The sequence below is a fragment of the Rhea americana genome, unplaced genomic scaffold (assembly GCF_003343005.1).
Source record: "Rhea americana isolate MKP2758 unplaced genomic scaffold, rheAme1 scaffold_27, whole genome shotgun sequence".
NCBI classification, from domain to species: Eukaryota; Metazoa; Chordata; class Aves; order Rheiformes; family Rheidae; genus Rhea; species Rhea americana.
Genome location: NW_028186390.1, coordinates 5,149,661 through 5,168,202, shown reverse-complemented (window position 1 = coordinate 5,168,202; position 18,542 = coordinate 5,149,661). Strand labels below are relative to the sequence as shown.

The 18,542-nt window shown below is 41.8% G+C and overlaps 1 protein-coding gene across 1 annotated transcript in view; it reads right to left on the bottom strand.

Annotated features, from left to right (window-relative positions):
* The window catches only part of TRABD2B (TraB domain containing 2B), a 300,543-nt gene extending 282,516 nt beyond the window's left edge, over positions 1–18,027 (bottom strand). Inside the window, exon 1 of the mRNA XM_085308191.1 lies at positions 17,338–18,027. Coding sequence (XP_085164317.1) covers positions 17,338–18,027 — 690 coding nt within the window. The remainder of the gene's footprint in view (positions 1–17,337) is intronic.
* Between the last annotated feature and the right edge of the window lie 515 nt (positions 18,028–18,542).

The window sequence follows — 18,542 nt, the reverse complement described above, 5'->3', positions numbered from 1 at the left end:
TCCTAGTACCTGTGACAGAGGAGTCACAGGATGTGACAGGAGTCTGGTGTAACTGCTACTGTTTTCCATTCCCTCTACCTCACAGTATTGCTGTTGTCTTAGTGCTAAATCTGGGGCTGCAGCAAGAGCCCTTGCACCTCCCCACTGCAGCAGACTCCAGTCTCAATGTTCCCATCTTGCAATGGATTAAGCGGAAGCACTGCTGGATGAGCAGATACCAGCATTGTGTAAGGCACAGGCAGCAGAGCCCAGAAGGAAACCACAGAGCCTTAGCATGACTCATTGGCTACTCTAAACTCTAGCCTCTTGGTAGTTCTAAAGACTCCCAAAAAAGAGCTAAAGTTTGTAGCAAATGGGACAAAGGGACTGGTTTGGCTTTTTGCTGTCTAGAACTAGCCTAGTGCTATCTTCCAGGATTGGAAATGGCTTGTATGTGTTCATAGACCTCTTCCTTTGTCTCTAAATTGGGGTTCAAACCTGATAATGGCCAACTAAAGATATAAAAAAGTGACAGCACGTAAAGTGAATCATTGCTAGATAATTCTTTATAGCTGACAGCCTGAGCTGAGTGATAACCAATGGCAGCTTCTCCATTTCGACAAACTTGAAGTTCCCTGAGCCAGCTTAAACCACCTTCTTCTACAAACACACCAGGAAAAAGAGGGATAACTTTACTTTCCCCTTGTGGACCAGCAATCATGTTTAGGGATACTTGCAAAACTGATAGATGAATCTGGTCAGTCCTGAGGCAGATAAATCCTTGTAAAGAGGAGGAGAATAGACAAACAAGACCAAGCACATGCTCTTCCACTAATCCCAAATGTGGCAAGGAATTCAAAGGGCCGCAAAAAAAGAGGAAAAGCACGTTTGCCAAAATAAAAACAGTATTTCTACTGTTTTGATAAGCACGATGGATGATAAAAGGTCTTGGAAGGCATTTACTCTATTTCATATTGGAGTGCTGCTAAAGCCGGCATGGCAAGAGACTATAACCCTGTAAACATATGTTGTGTGTTAGATTCTGATCTGGCAGCTTGCCTTAATTTTGCTTTTTTAAGGCTCCAGTGAGTTCCAAATACACTTCCATGTTTGTATTCCAGCAAATGAGCAAGACGCAGAATGCTTGAGTGACAGGGACCCTGGAGTTCACTGGACTATAAATTAACAAAAATAAAAATAAAAATAAAAAGCCTTCATTAGTGTTGACACATCAGACAGAGGATGACAAAAATATCAACAAATACTTTTTCTGTCCCTTTCCCTGCCTTTTTCTTTTCACAGTGTGTACTGGACAGTTGCTGACAAGGAAACACCTTCACAGATATTCAACCTTTTTCTTTGCTACTCCCAGCCCCCCACAGAAAAAGCACCCCAGAGAGCATCCTCTCAATAGCAATTAGTCTGGGTCTCTGTAGGTGCAGACGAAGAATATTCTTTCAAGAGGCATTTTAGACTCCTCGAGATTGAGAATTCTAGTTCATATAAACAAATACAGTTACACGAGGCAAAGTTGATATGGATTTATGCATGGAATGTATAGACGGAACAAGCAATTTGATAATGGAGCTGACAGGCTATTTCTAATAATGCCCAAGTATGTGCAGACTGAATGGTTTAATATACATACTGATCCAAAGACAGTATTATTTTAACCCATTTAATACCTAATCATTCAGATGAAGGAAATATCTCTCTTGGGAATTCTCTTGGGAATTAATCTTGACCTCCCAAAGCCTGATTATTGGCAAATAAATCCTTTACACATAGTATTCTTGCAGACAACAAACCAAAATACAGGATTTTTTTTAATCATTTACAGAATGAAATTGTGATTACTTTCTAGGAACACTACTTTCAAGCCTCACAGCATAAACGCAGCAGTTTCTCTCTCAAACCTCTCTCCATTCCAAGGAACTGAGTATTTTGTTGCACAGATTTGGTGAATTTCTGAAGAGACCCTCTTTGCTAACATGGAGTTTCTGCTTATGCTTCTATAAGCTCAGCTGGAGAAACTCAAGATGCTCTGTAAAAATCCTGAGCAAAGCACTGTCCTACCTGGCAGAAGCTGATAATACCTCATTGGGCATGGATTTACTGTGGCATTTGGAAGTGCACAGGAATTAGATACACAATGTTTTTTTCAGTCAGGAGCAGGTTGAGAAATGAAGCCTTGATGCTTCATAATTTCATCCCTCTGTGAGCAGGAAACAGGCACCTGACACATATATTTTATGGCCTCACACCCTACTGCATATGGAAAGATCCCAAAGGGTTGGCTCACAGTAACTACCTGGGGAATTAAGACTTGGTCAGTCTTTCCATACCCATGCTCGACACCTCTCCTTTAATGAGAGGATCAAAAGCTGGACAAAGCTGCCCTCTCTCTTGGGCTTATATACTGCATAAAGGCACTAAGAGAATGGAAGAGGCTATACAGAAGCCTCTAGTCATATTCAAGCTATAGATAACTACATAATAACCTCACATCTCCAGTGGGCAGTATACCAACAGCTACGTGATGTCAGATTGAAGGTGTTTCAGGCTCATTATTCTGTCCAGTCAGTAGCCAAAAGGAGATGCCCCAGGAAGAACATACAGAATTTTCTATCTCTCCTCCATTAAATACAACATAGATGGGGCACTAGGCTGCCATTCTGGTGGCAACCCACAGCAGGACAACTTGCTACAACCAGTCAGACATAAATGATGTACTGCTGTGTGCTAACTGCCCCCAACCAGACGCAGTTGCCTTTGAAGAAAGGTACAATGTCCTGCGTGTGGATGTACATAACGAATAAAGTCTTTTAAAGCATGTGAGAATGAAAGCTGTCATCAAAATGTACTGAGCAATTATGGGTTGAAGGTTGAACTATTATTACTTCATGCCCTTCCATTCCCCTTCCCTCCAGGGTGGGAAGAAGGGAAGAAGGGAGGGGGAGAATTATTCATTTGTATTCAAGCACTTCATTAATGTTTATAAGAGAATCCAAACACGCAAGCAAAACAAGGACAAAACACTCGCGCCAGACGTGTGATGCGATAAATGTCACTGGAGCAAATATTTAGATCTGTTTACAGAGAGGCCTATTAAGTCCTTTTTGAAAAGCTGTGCAGTGTTGTGGCTTGGTCTCTGCCTAGCAGCTCCAGCGTAAACAAATGGAAGATGCTAAGTCTCTCTCTCTCATTTTGTTATGACATCTGGAAACCTAAGGAGGTTGGGAGAAGCCAACTGCCTGCTCTACTGCAATGTCTAGCAAGAGTCTGCTTGCTGCATAATGGCAGGACATGCAAAGTGGAACTGCTGAGTTCTACAGCCTGCGCCAAAATCAGTGGATTCTCAACACAGTAATCCCTTAACAAAAACTGCTGCAAGGCAAGTGGCCTTGGTTCATTGCTAACGATGCAATTTCATGTGTTCTGCCATTTTTAAAGAGCATTTGTATTTGACAAAAATCAGTTTCATTTGGGACTAAAATGGGGTATAAAGATGCAGGAAGGAGATGTGTCCCATAATTCCCTCCCTGAAGAACTGTGGGGTTCTTTTTCTGTCTAGTTCTATATTCAGATACCAACTGGACATAGCAATCAGCCTAGTCTCCTGTAGATGAGCCATTCACCTCACCATTTCATTGACTCTAAGTCCTCCACATACATATATTTCTTTTTCTAAGAGAATTAAAGAAGCTGAAAGACTTAAGAGAAATTTATAGATGAATAAACCACAATCTTAGCACAAGATGGATTAACATATTTAGGTTGTTTCAGCTTCTAAGGTCAGAAGGGACGGTACTGATATGCTGGAGGCCTCATTTCAGTATCTTCCTTCAAAATGCTTCCTCATGCCTCAGTTTCTACAAATTATGTAAGCTCTATAGATATAAAACTGCCCTATAGATACACTAATCATCAGGATTCCTGGATCCTGCAGAAACAGGCTTTTCTAGGTCTTATCTGATGCCCAACGTGCTTCCTTTCTGTTCTGAAGCACTGGTGCTCAGACTATACAGATGAATAGGACTTTGCATAGTGATTCCTAGGAATGCTGTCTGAACCACAGCAGAATCTGATCATTTTCCATTTGAAACTCTCCTTCTGACTTACCAGGTTTATTTCTGCTTTCTTGATTGCATCAAGAATTCATCATCAAACCACAAATAGCCCCACTCAGCCTGCTTGTTAAGCATACCTAAATCACAAATAAATAAGAAGAATATTGACTAACATTTTTCCCTAATTTTCTTCATGAATTATTTGGCTATACAAAGTGCCTTTCTACATAAACTGGAGGAAAGACTCTGTGGCCAATTTCCAGGACTGTAATGACAGTTTGGTCCCGTATTCCAAATTTGAGTTCCTGGGCTCCAAGGACTGCACTATTTGTTTTATGCTGAATGGGAAGTATACTGAGCTTTACCCCAGAAAAGAGAGGCATACTTACACTGCCCACTGCAATGCAGCGGAAGAGAGCTCTAACTTAGCTGCAGACAAATCCATTTGGATATTGGTAGCAGTCCAGTTCTGCAGAGCTAGCTTATTTCCCTGGCTGGAACCCAGTATGGATATTCCCTGACAACAATATTCAGAAACTCCAGCACTGCTAGTACACACTGCTGTTACCAGAACTGTAAGAAAAACTGTTACAGCTAATAATAACAGCAGAAGGCAATGAAACTCTGAGAACTAGCTGTTGCAGGCAAAGTTTATGCTGAAGTAACCACAGAGACTCCCCCAGTGTTTATCATCTCTGTCTTCAGTCACCTTGACTTTCAGGGACCATTGTTCTAAGTGTCACTGTTCTGCTCCTTGCTGGTGATGATACGGGTCTTTGTTTTTTCCATGTGCTTCCATAGGCTCATGAATTGATTATAGTCAGCACTTGGGAGCACTAAACTGTTGCATAGAAGGCTTAAGTACAATTTGCGCTGCTACTGGCTGTCTTCAGTGATCTATTTGTGTCAAGTCTTTTGAGGAGTCTCCCATTGGTATCTTCAAAGCTATACTCTCAAGTTTAAGAAATTACAGCAAAACACACCCTTTCCTTCCTCGACTGGTAGGGATGATGCGTTACTAGACCTGAAAAGTCTCTTTGGTTCTCTTAGAAACTGTAAGAAGGCTATGGTACTTGGTGTGCGGGAAGAAGGGGGAAATGTACGTGACTACACGACTTGATAAGCAAATAAATATTGGTCATCCTTACTGTATAATACGAATTAATCTTTTCAGACCTAAACTTTCAATATAAAATTCTGGCTGATTTTTTTCTTTTTAAAATTAGATTCTTGCAGAAAATGCACAACTTAGTGTCTTGCTCTCAAACAAGTTTCTTTAGGGGTGCCACATTCAGCTGTACTTCTTGCTTTTGGTGTTATTTTTCTACCCTTAATGCTTTAGACTCATGTTACTAATGCCAGGCCTTGAAAACATGTCAGTAGCATGCTGAACATCCACAGGAAAGAGAGAGGAATCTCTTCCCCTATTTTTGTTTAGCTACCTCCTGCTTCTCCACTTTAGAGCTAACCCTTGAGGTTATTTATGTTATATGACCTTGAGATAAATGGCATTTGGCAGGCTGCTGGATGAATTTGTGTTTCAAATCAAATGTTCTCAGTTTCTCCCACTAACAATGGGAATAATTCTTGAATGTCTTTTTTGGGGGTATTTCTTCCCATTTCATTGCTTGCCATGGAGTTCTTTTGTAACTACATCAGAATTGGTGAGCTTTAGCTTGACTTGCTTCTTCAATGCAAGTACCAAGTGGTGTGTGTGGTTTCTTTCTGTGGTTTTGTGTGTGTATGTGTGTTTTCTCTTTGTCCCACAGTATCTGCACTGATGGTATTAGACCTACGATTGTTCTATAAAAAGCTAAGATCCCTTGAATCATCTGCCAGAGGCTTTATCTCCGAACAATCTTTGTCTGTACTTGCTTTGCTGTTAACCAGTTTTGACTCTACTCCATAATGACTAGAGTTGCTTTGCTTTACTGATACATATCAAAGAGAACTGCTAAAATTAACTGCTCATGAACTGTGTCCAGGATGTTAGATTAACTCATCTAGAATCCTTCAGTGAACAAACTGATTTATGATGTGTTATGACATTGTTACTTGATGTGTTGCACAACAACTCAATTTTAAAAAATGAAGAGCACTCCATTAATAAGAGATAAATCTTTCCAGTGTAATTCAAATGAATCTGCAACAGCTTTAGAGAGAGCACGATAAGGGATCTTGTGTGGGTTTTTGTGATTGTTTTACATTCCTACAAGTATCTTCCACTGGGATCGCTTTGTCAATAATGACAAAATCCACCCTTGGCCAAAATACGACTGTTTGGGGGAGATTTTAGCTCTCTGTACTACTAAAGACATAACGACGTACTACCAGTGATTCTGGAAAACTCACACTTTCAGGAAGTTTGAGAACATACATCAAGCACTGAATTTAGTGCCCAACTATGTTTTCTTTAAACTTCACAGTCATAATTTGCTGAAGTCTTTGCATGCTAAGTCCCTTGCATGCTTGTCCAACCATAATTAACACACAGCAAGTGCTCAAAGCAGTCAGTTTACGTTTCAGAAAAAAAACATTTTATGCATTAAGATATAAATAGATTATTTTTTTAAGTCAGCACTATTCCATTACTGGAATATGAACCAGTGTAAATGCTGGCCTTGAATTACTAAGTTTCTAGAGTGTATTTCAGACATATATATGCTAAAGGCTTAGGTCTCCCAGCTTCACGAAAAATGCCTTTGAAAGTGAGCTTGAATTATATACCGTACATTATGTCTCATTTCACAGCCAAGCCACTTGAGTTAATAAAGAAAATCCTCCCTGGTCTCACACAATTAGCTGGTAAAAAGCTAGTCAGTGCAAGTCTGCATACAGCCACAAGCCTACGTATAAAGCTGAATAATGTTGCATGCCTGTGAATGCCTGTTGCCTCAACTCTCTAGTTGTCATCTCTCCCTGAGAAGACCTGGGTTATTCCAGAATGGTATGACTTGGTTTTGTGGCCTGATACTCACAGCCTTAAGTAGAGAGAGAGAAAAAAAAATAAAAAAAAAAGAAAATGAAAAAAGAAAAGAAAGAGAAAAGAAATAAAAGAAAAACAAAAGAAAAGCTACTCGGTGTTCTGCGAAGAGAAAGGAGAAATGCCGAGTGAACTGAACACAAGTTTGCTTGAAGAGGGACTAACTGTAGGGGATGGATGAAGAAAGGTTACTACATCCTATGACTTAATTGTTTGCAAGAAATAGCACTCCCTGAGACTTCTTGGGGTGGTTGGGATGTCTCTCTTCAATTCTGTGTTGCCAGAGAGCCTGTGACATTACTCTCCTCAAAGGGTTTTTGTTCCTAATAGCAGCCCTGGAGGAAGACCACTTGAACCCCAATCATCCCTGAAAAATGGGAATAATGGCTCCATAAAAATGGGGATCCTGTAAACAGATCAAGGGTAAATCCATTAAAGGCCACAAAAGCTCAGATAACACAAGAAGGCCACAGGTCTTGCATACTTTAGATGGATTTCTAAAGCAGAAGCGTTGATCCATAGCTTCAGCTTAGAGCTCTTCAGGCAGAGAACTCAAAGTGCAATTACTCCCATTTTACAGATGGGAAAACTGAGGCCAAAATGGGGAACAGGAGTTATCCAAGACTACTCAGTGGCAGACCCAAGAGTTAAATCCATTCTCCTGAGATCTGTACTTTGCCTGCAGTAACATGTTACATGCCCATAAGCCTGCCAGAAGGCCTCTATTATAGACCAGCTTTAACAGTTTTAAATGATGAATAATTGCTGTTTTACAGTTCCTGAAAGGATGGCCAGCTGCAGTCTCAAACCTGCTGCACACCACAGCAGAGAGCAATGCCAAATTCCTGGTTACTGTCAATACCGAGGTAACTCAGCACAGACCAGAAGCTGACACTATGGCCAAAGACAAGTGAGAAGACACAGCCCTCTGGCCCATTCAAACTGTCGGTCTTTTCTCATTATCTGTACAAATACTACCAGTGGCAATGGACTAAATTTTGTAATAGTCCTTTATCGAGTTCACTTCCCAAAGGTCCCACAAACACTTACCACTGCAAGAGATGTTTTGTTTCTGCTTGGTTGATGGCTGCCTAGAGGCAGAAAGAGTTTATCCCTGTTCTTCATTCATATTCCTAAGCCATTACTTGAAGGTCAAAATGATAAGCCTGTTTTTATTCAAAATTGTACTTTCATGGGGTTAAATGATTTCCCTATTCACAAGAAAACTGATCAAAACTCGAAACAGGGGTTCCATTTCATAGCCAGGAACTCAGAGAGTTCAATTCATTCTTGCACTGCTCCACCAATAGAGCATCTCAGCTGCCTGAAGCCAGACCCACATTAGCACTGCTTTGGCCATTACTTGATACTAGAAACCTGATTTTGTTTGATTGTGTGTCTTAATAAGCCATTTCCTTCAACAGGGAAATGATAACATTAGTCAAGGTTATTTTTTCTAGACCCTTTTCCTGTGCTAATCAGAAAGGAAAGTCAGTACAAACAAGTAAGATTTTCTATATAATTAACTTTTATAAAAAAATAATTTTTGAGATTCTAGCATGCTTATCCATCTCCTCCTCCTGTGATACCCCCAAAATAAAGAATTAACTGAGACTGAAAGCAAACTACAAGTTAGCAGCCCAGTTGGCTCCTAAAGCTCTTTGCTATGTCATGGACAGGTCTTCATGTCATATAAGCCTTAGGCCTTTTGCAACTAACAGTGCTGCGAGGATTTGGCCAGTGCCATAGAGCCAATGAGACGCAGTAGGATGTATCCTACCACATTTCACTTCTGGAATAATATTAATCTTGATGATGATTTCTAAAACTATAAATCAATCATGTGCCAGAAATACAAAGACCTTCAAAAAGTTGGGCATATTTCTCAAATCACCCTTTTGCCCTCTTACACTCTGCTGACTCTTCAAAATCTATACTGTGAGCATTCTCTTGCATTTAAACAAATATTCTCCATCACTATTATGCTGTCACCTGTAATAGGAAAAGTCCGCAAGAAACCAAAGGAAAGCAAAATTTGTGTGGTGGCAGAAAGTGTACAGAGAATAATCAGTCTTCATTGTGACTGTTAACAAAAGCGAGGGAGCTTAATGGAGACCTTGGATTTAATATAGTCTCTAAAATATTGAGGGGGTACTGTCAAGGCGCAGAATCTCCTACTTTAAAGAAATATTTTCCCTGTGTTCCTCGTAAGTTGACTTTTATTAAAATGGAAAGAGGTTTGAAAATAACTTGAAGGTTTCTGTTTCCTTTTTCTCATTTCTTGGCTCAGGCAATGAGCCTGATGAATTTCACTTTCTGCTCTATGCAGGAAGCAACTTCTATTTTCTGTACTGGGGATATTTTGTCTCCCAATGGGTGTCCCAATACAAGAGTTAGGGTAGAAGAAGCCAGTTTCATGGAAACTGGGGAAAATCTAAAGCATTTAGTCTTATTCCCTTAATTGTGTTGTTATAGCTAACATTTTGGCTATGGCTGAATTGCCAGCTCTTCTGAACAGTGTTAAGCAGCCTGAATCAGCATCTCAAAGGACTCTGTGAACTTGCAGGGAAACTCAAATATGAAGAGCCTATGGACTGGAACTCATTTGAAGAGCTTCATAACTTTCATGTTAACCATGCCTAAGAAAAGAAGAAATCAGGACCCTTTTTCTTTTTTTTTTAAAAATCTTTTCTCTATTTGCCAATAAGCATTTCTGGGGATGGTCCTGTGTTACCCCCGGCTCTGAGGGACATTCTGGAAGGAGTAAAACAAACAGGATTTGTTTCATAGCCAGTGGTCATTCACATTTGACACCACAATCCGCAGGTATGGGCTACAATCCTGATTCTGAAGGAGAAAAATAAAATTCCCTTTTGACATCTGCAAGACTCTTCACCTTTCAATGTTGTTACAGTACCTGGACAGAGGTAATCAGCAGCAATCCACTGGTAACAAATCTAATTATAATATTTCAGGGACAATGATTTCTTCAGGCATAAAGGGCCGAAAGGAGTCTATACATGATGAGAAATGGAGTGTCTAGACCTATGTTAAATGACCCTCAAAGTGGAAAATCCAGGGTCTTTGATCTTATCCAAACTAAAAATACTTTTATTAATGAGCCTCCTCAATTCATACAACATCCATCCCCAAATGCTCAACATGTGGCTTTAATTTACATTTTTTAGCAACTTTCATTTATATTGTGCTAGAAGTCCTGAAATGACTTGTAGTAGAAGCTCTAAAAATTGGAAACCCAAACGGTAAGGGCTGCTGTTAGAAAAACTAGTAATAAAAGCAGTAGTCATTTATGCTAATTCCAGCTTGAGTGTCTGACAGAGGTATCAACCATGTCACTTTCAATTCCGTATGGATTTAAATGACAATGCGATCCAATATATACAACAACAGTGACACAAAGCATCTATAATGCACTTCCGAGCACCAGAGAAAGCAAATCCATGGAGGAGAATGAGATGCTGTGACTACTCCTTGCTGTGACGAGTGCAACCAGTTATGTGTTTTAGTTGCATGTCTATTCTCAGCCTGCAGAGAGTGTAACTTCGTTTCATTTCCAGACACAAGAAGTGAACAATTAGCTCAAACAGTGGTATTTGCAATTTTAAGCTCCGCAATCACCAGTTTAATTCCTGGTGTATCATGCAAGCTGGAAACCATAATGCTGTATGTGTTTTAGAAAGAACATTAGGTCTGCAAGTTGTTGCAATATTAAGAAAAATGTCTTAGGGACTTCAACCCAGAAAGGATTTGAAAGGTTCAGAAAGGTATGCAAGTTTTGTGATCATTCTGCTGTGCTTTCTGTGGATTTTAAATCTAAAAGCACATAGGCTGTGAATTGCTTATCAGTTTGAAAGCAGGATTTGGAAAGCACGTGGGCACTAGGCAGGTATGTTTCCATGCAAAATAAGGTCCTTCTAATGCTTGCTGTTGGAAGTTAGAAAATGAAGCACCCAAAACACTGGTCCTTGTTAAAAATCTCAGGCTTTGTGCACATTTAAATGGTGCATGCTCTGGGGAGATTTCTTAAAATCCCCTATCCAAAAAAGTGGTGATCTCATTAATAGGACCAAAAGATGAAAGAAATCACACTAATTTCATGTGGCTCAAGTGATAATGTGATGATTTCTGCTCTGGGTTTTTACCTATCTCATCAACTCCTAATGAAAGTGAAAAGATTAATGAAGATTTGAAGCATACGGCCTAGTACAGAGGAAACCTGTTTTTTTACAGTACACCCCTCTGAAGTTTCAAATACGCTTTTCCAGGAGTCTGCTGCCGACCTCTGTCTCCACAGGAGTGCAAGGTGAATGAGTGCCCTTGCTTAAGATCATTCCCAGCCTTTTCAGTACAGGAACCTCTGACTAGCCTGAACGATGTGGGCTGGCTTTATAATGTGGATTGCTACTCACTGGGGAGCTGAGGGGAGGCTGTTAAAGACTTTCTGAGGACTGTAGGTTGCACTATACTTGAAGTTGAGGTTTTTAAGGTCAATGGCTCATTCTGTTTATAGGCAGAGCTCGCTGGGGGTAAGATCCTGACTGCTGTTGCAAGAACATCAGAAAGCAACAGCAGCCACTGAACAGAGAAAGAGAAAATCGTTTAGTGAAGAGGGGCATATTTTACATTTACCGGGTGAAGAGTTCGGAGAAGGTGGCCAAATGCTTCAGGAGAGATCCCACCAGCATTCGAAAGCAACATCAGCGTTTAATTTCTACACATTAGTAATGCTCAGTGGCCTCTATCAAAGTAGGGACTATGCTGAAAGTGGGCTTGCTTGCCATGTTTTTTTTTTTTTTTTTTTTGGGGGGGGGGGGAGGTTGTTCCTTGCCAAGCCAACCTTACAAAGATGCAATTCCTACCTCAAAGAGATCACAAGCAGCACTCCCAATTTTGCAACTGTATCAACTAACACAGACCTCCTCAGCTCTGCTCGTGAGAGGCAGATACAATTGTCTTGGGATCAGATTTAACCAAGGGAGGCGTGAAAGATTACAGGGAAAGGAAGGGCTTGTACCTAACATGTTCTATATACACTTCTTGCAGTTATATATACAATAAACACAGTAGATAGTGAGCTGCTCCCGGAGCCATTATGAAGTGATTGGCTTTTTCTTAACAGGCCTCAAATGTTAGGGTGGGCCTTTAAAGGGGGTTATTGTGAAGAAGCACACATAACTGGCTGTAAAAACCAACCTACAGTTACAGCTACAAAATGTCAGCTGCTGATCTTTTCAGGTGTTACTGTGACTACTGTAATTTTAATACCTGCATAGTTTCACCCTCAAGAGTTCTCCTTGGTAAAGATGTAAAGCAGCTTCACTGGTATTCAGAAAGAGTTAATGGAATGATTTCTACTTCTGCTATATGAATTTCTACCCTAAGGTTAATTTTACTGGGGGAATTTTTTTACCCCATGGTGTGTGGGGGGGAATAGTTTAATTAAATCCAGCAAGCTGAAAACTACATGCATGCATGTATAATCAAATCTTTTAATAACATTTCTTTAAATAATACTCAGCAATCAAAACAGAAAATATTAAACTATTTCGATGACTCTTGCACTTTTGATGAAGCCTGAATTTTTCTGAAAGCAAAAACTGTTGAAATTTCTATTAGGCAAAAACACTTTTCCAAAAAGAAAAAAAAATGCCATTCAAGAATAGTCCCTCAAATAAACTACACAGACTGTCAAAAGTCAACTAGCTCTGAAACCGATCCCTTTAATCTAGTTTGGAAAACCTTGAGCCAGGATCTTCCATTAACATGAACAGGCAAATTTTCCTTTAAGTCAGTTACACAAGTTCTATCAGCTCTGAGGATCTCAGCTTTGTGATTACAGAAATGTTTAATTTTTTAAGGCGATAGGGGAGATGGAATAGCAAGTCCACAAGCCATGGCCCTTCCTATATATTAGTGTGTCATGCTGTTTTGCCATTGAAGGTCCAGCTTCAAGACTGCAGACCTGTCAGTGACCAAACTTGATGGACCACCCATTGGCCTTTCATTAAACAGCACTTGTTCCTCCTCTAATCCTATCACTAGAGTAATCAAAGCTGCCATGTCCCAGGGTTTGATGGAACAGCAGGACCCGGGAAATGAAGACTGATTTTGTTAACAAAGTCATTTCTGCCCCTTGAATGCTGTCTCATTGGTAGAAAGTAGGGAGACGAGGTTTATTTGTGCAGAGAATGAGGCGGCAAAGAAATGAAAGGGAAAGAATGGTGAAGTGTGAAGTTTAATCTGGCACGGTCTAAGGTTTCTTTCTTTAAGGCAGTCTCTGATCCAATCAACGCTGGTTTGATATTTAACATCTCCCCCTGCAGTTTGAAGTGATACTGACCTGAGAATACTCAGATTCACCACACAGAAAACTCAGATCAGAAGAGGAATAGAAAGGGGGTTTTCTGTTTTTCATTTGGTCTAATGACTTCTCTGACAGACATATCAGGATAATGTTGGCTCCTTACAAAAAATTCCCCCAGAAGACCTCAAGATTAAAGGCATCTGGCACTGGCTGAACGGAGATTCTCCCTGACGAGACCGAGCTAGTGATGGGACAGAAGTTTCATTTCTGATTTTCAGAAAGGAATATCAACGTGTTCTTGGTCTCCATTTGTGAGTCCTGCAGAGAGACAGGCCTGAGCAGTAAGAGATGCAGGAGGGATGGAGATACAGGGATGCCTACCACATACGTCCTCAAAGCAGGGTGGTCTTGGTAGAGGAGTAAGATCTTTGCCTTACTGACCTTACTGGCTCTGGGTGGCAACAAGATATTATTCTCAGGCATTTACCACCAAAGTTATGAGCTGGGATCCCAGTGCCAGCCCTCTTCAAAGGGGAGAAATGACCAGAGCAGACCCAGCCAGGGCCAGATCCGAGCAGCTGTAGGAGCTATTTGCAAAGTCCTCCCTGCTCAAACAACAGTGCTTGCCAGTCTGGAGAAAGTTTCTTCTAACCACAAGCCTGTGCAAGGGTCCTAGACAGGAGGGGGGAAGCCTGACCATCTCCTGCCCTCACCTGTGTACACAGGGATGCATCCGTGCAGCTCTGCCAGGCTAGCATGGCTGCATCCCTCTTGCATCCAGCACTGCACTGCCTCAGTCCAGGGTCCCCACCAGAGAGGGGCTAAAATCCACCTGCCCCTCTGCCAGCTAAGTCCAGGGCCTGCTGTATTTTGCAGTTGTGAGGTCAGTCTGTAAATTGCAACATCCAGGTGCAAAGGTTGTGTCTGCTTCCTCTCCTTGGTGTGTCTTTGACCTTTTTGGTTTTGTTTTCAATGAAAACCCTGAAAGTACTTGAAGAAAAGGAGCTGTGAAGTTTGGATTTGACCTAAGTCTGATCTGAACTTCCTCACTGCAGGGCTTCTCACCCAGCCTATTGCTGCAATTTAGAAGCTTTTACTATCACCTGTATAATACTCTGGGTCCGCTTCTGGGTTTTGCGTCACCAACACTTGCTGGAATTGTTGAAACAAGGATGCTACAAGAATTTTTATAGAAAAGTAGCTGGTCACTGGGAAAGCATGGCAATATGAGTGATGTAGGTTTGGGAAAGCATGCTGTACAACATACTTTGCAGAAATTCCAGGGAGAGCAGAGTGTCAAACTACAAAGTTTCTAAGCTTACAATAGAAAACAATGTGCTGTGCTCTACCTGCAAGAGCTAGCTCTCCAGGAAGCAGCCAATTATACGAGCCACCTTAATCTTTTCATCCGGCTAAGACAATCAACATTTCAAAGCAACGCACTGAACGTTTCAAAGAACGTTCTTGGTCAAAAATGCAAGTGTATCCGCTTTCTTTCAGAATAGATCAAAACCAAGTACCACACCGGGACCACTCCTAGATTTCTTCCTCCTCATGGTATCAGATTAACAGATTTGGTGCATGCAGTCAGATTAAATATTTGCAGTAGGACAAAGCTGCCTTTGAGGGGAAGAGGAAAAAGGCATTTTACTTTTTCTTAATTTGCTATAGGCAATAACACTGGACTTCAGGGGCAGAGGAACAAAAGCACTGACATGATTCAGCAAGCCAGAGTTTTAAAATGTAAACTCTGAATGTTGAAATTAAATGCAATATTCCTATAACAATAATGTTGAAAACAGGTAAAAACTGCTGATGCCCTTAGCAGATTTGGAATTGTAATTTATCACAGATGTTCTCATCAAACTGTGCAAACACCCTACAAGACAAAAGCTGCTCAATTTCTGATTTCCACTTTAATGTGTTTTAATTGTGTGTTCCTTAAGGAAAGCTCTAAAACCAGGAATTAGGAGGTGAAACCTAGCAATAGTAATCCACTCCACTAAATTAGCACAGTAATACACCAAGCAGTAGGACTGCCAGACAGTGTGATAACATTACAAATTACTATTGTTAAACAACTAGCCAGGTGTCAGGATGCATGAAATCTAGAGGAAGCAAGAAAATAAATATCTGGGTTGTTTTGTTTAATTTTGTCGCATGTTGTTTTGGTGGCCTTGTTCCCAGAAACTGCTTCAGACTGGGAAAAATCCTCCTGAATGCTGATCTGTTTTAGTAGTAATGTCAATTCTCTGTAATAATTAAAATGTGATGTATTTTTTTAATCAACTCAAACTTTTTGTATAATATTCAAACTTTCTGCCATTTACTTACCTGTAGCAGCACTACTTTTCCTGCTTTCTTTTTAGTTCACTATTATTGCAAAATGACAGAGAAATTTTTTATTCTATTTAAAATTTAGTGAATAAGAGGAAAACAAAATCATTGTAAGAACAGCGTGTTTTGTACTCTATCCTCCTTCTTTTCCCCCTTTCTCTCTAAAAAAAAAGTGTAATAAGATTGACATTTAAAAGACTTCCAAGTGGTAGAATTTTAACCAAGTGCTTACATGTGCTTGATTCTAACTGCTAGCTTTAACCTAATATAACCAAATGCTGTAGAAAGACTGTTGGGTGTCCAGAATGGTTAAGTATTTTAATTTCACCTTAAAGATGGGGTTCAACAGAGAGCATAGACAGTTAAACCTTTTGAAGAGAACAAGGTAAAGCCAATTCCTTGTTTTATGTGCATGTTAATGCAGATGTCTAGGCCTTCCTTTTATTTTTATTGTTTTTGTTAATAAACAAAAAAACCCCTCCAGATGTATATGCAACCAATTTTCTCACGTGAAGTCTGTGTGCAGTTAGACTCATAGTCGAGTACACCAAGTAAACCACAATTTAGTGAAAGCTAGACTCTTAAAGCAGTTGCCATTCAGAGAAGTGGGTGAAGGTATTCTAATGACAATTTAATCACACCAAAGATCAGTCCTATAATCCTTATTCACATATCACCAAGAAATTTTTTGCTCGAATTAGGAAAGAAAGATAAAGCTGGAAATAGTTGGATCTAAAACCATTAATGAGAAGCAGGTAAAAAATGAAGTATCATAGCAGTAACCAGCACCATCTTAAATTTCCCCTGCATTATTTGTTTTCTTCCACACATATTCATCTCCTGAATTTCTAGTAAATCTGATTTCATATAAACAGTTTCACAAAGCAAAGTCATTAGCTGTGACTGTGCTCCTGATTAATCCACTGAAATGAAATAGATCTCCTTGCTTAGTGTATTTGGTTGTTTAAAGCTAAATCCACTGAAAGACATTCTGGAGTCCAGTTACATCAGTAACTTTTGTTTCTTAATCTATATCCTTTTCTTTTTCTTTACCTGCTCTAAAAGTAAAAAAAAATCAGTCAGAATAAGCACTTAATTTCTCCAAGCACATGACGGCAGAGTGAGCCAGTTTATTTTAACCTGGAGTGACTACTAAAAAGAAAATCAATAGTTTGCGTGTACTTAAATCTACTTGGACAACGTTAAATTTCTTTTTTCAGTGTTCATGCTTTATCCTCTTTCTGACAAGTACGATAGAGCTGGTTTATTTAAAAACAAACAAAAAGAAAACCCTTTTTATGCAGCTCCTGGGTAGCACAGGAGGTTTTCCTCAGAGCTGACAAGCCAGCGGACACACACTGTCACACCCTGGACTCCCTGCCCTCAACCGCACACATTTACCTCTCAAATAGATCACACACTTGATAAACGTGTAACTGTCTTTGCACACTTGCTTTTTTCACACATACACTGATCACTGTGATGGAGAACGGGCAGCTTGATGCAAAGGCCACTGAAGCCTGCAAGACAGCCATCCCTTTGCGCAGCAACACGCTTCGAGGTCCCCCCATTAACCAACCAAAATTTGAGGAGAGCTGCCTCAACCTCCTGGGATACACCAAGAGGCCCAGGAACCTCCTTACCTGGGAGAAGTTGAGCCCGTTCAGTGGGTGACACTGCTCCTCGACCCTTTCTACCGCACCCGTCGTCTTCTTCATCCTCTCGGCCTCCTGAGCAAGGTAGAGATCAAGCACTGGCACCCCTCTGGAGCGGATGTCAGTCTCCGTCAACGAGTTCACCATGAGCATCACCCAGACAGGCCTCTTACGCTCCCAGTTCCCGGCGATGGCATTGAAGAGGTAGTCAGCATAGAGCCCTTTGCCCCGCTGGTCCGGGGTCATCCAGTGGGGCAGCATCAGCTTGATGTAGTCCAGGTGGCGCTTGAGGCGGCGGTACAGCTCCCGAGGCAGCACGTCCTGCAGGTTCTCTCCATGGGGCAGCATCTGGCAGCTGGCCAGGCCTGAGATGGTGTAGGGGTCGGTGAGGTCCAGCTCAAAATAGACACTGGAGCTGGCATGGAAGGCGGCCTTGGAGTTGTCGGGGATGAAGTCCCACACCCGCGTGTAGGGCACGTGGATGGTGCCGAAGAGATAGGCAGGGGGGTCACGGCGGATGGTCCAGAGGAAGGAGTTGAGCTCTCCTTGCTGTGGAGAGAGCAGAGGCTGGTCAGGGGTAGAGGGGCAGAGGGTGGCGAGGGCTGCCCCGGTGCAAAGTGAGGGCAGGAGACAACCACACATGGCAAGCAGCCTGCGGGACACGGACGCCTGTCGCATGGATTGCCCGCCGGGAAGGGGCAGCGGGGGGAATCCTCTCCCCCATCTCCCCACACAAACCCTGGCTGAGCTCACGAGCCACGGACAGATGTGCGAAGGGGCTCTAATATAGCAGGAGTGGCACAGTGACCCCCACTCTCTCTATATACACACACATTCCCTTAATGCATACAGCACAGCCTCAGCAGAGATGCCCCAAAACGGCCTTATCTCTCTGTATATACCTCTCTGTATACATCGGTTTAACCGCACGGAGAAGCCCTCTTTCTGCAGCGCGTGCGCGCCTATATACGCACAAAGCAGCCAACCGCCACGGAGGAGAGCCGGCGGGCGGCCGCGGGGGCACAAACGCACCCCGGCCCAGGACTCCCCGCGTGTGTCGGGCCAGCGCCCCCCGCGGCACCGGCACACCTGCGAGGCCACGCGTGTCCGCGGCGCCCGCGTGGGCGCCCCGCGCGCGCACACACCGGGCCAGGTCCCTCCTGCCGCGCCGCTCCCCCACCCCGCCCCCCTCC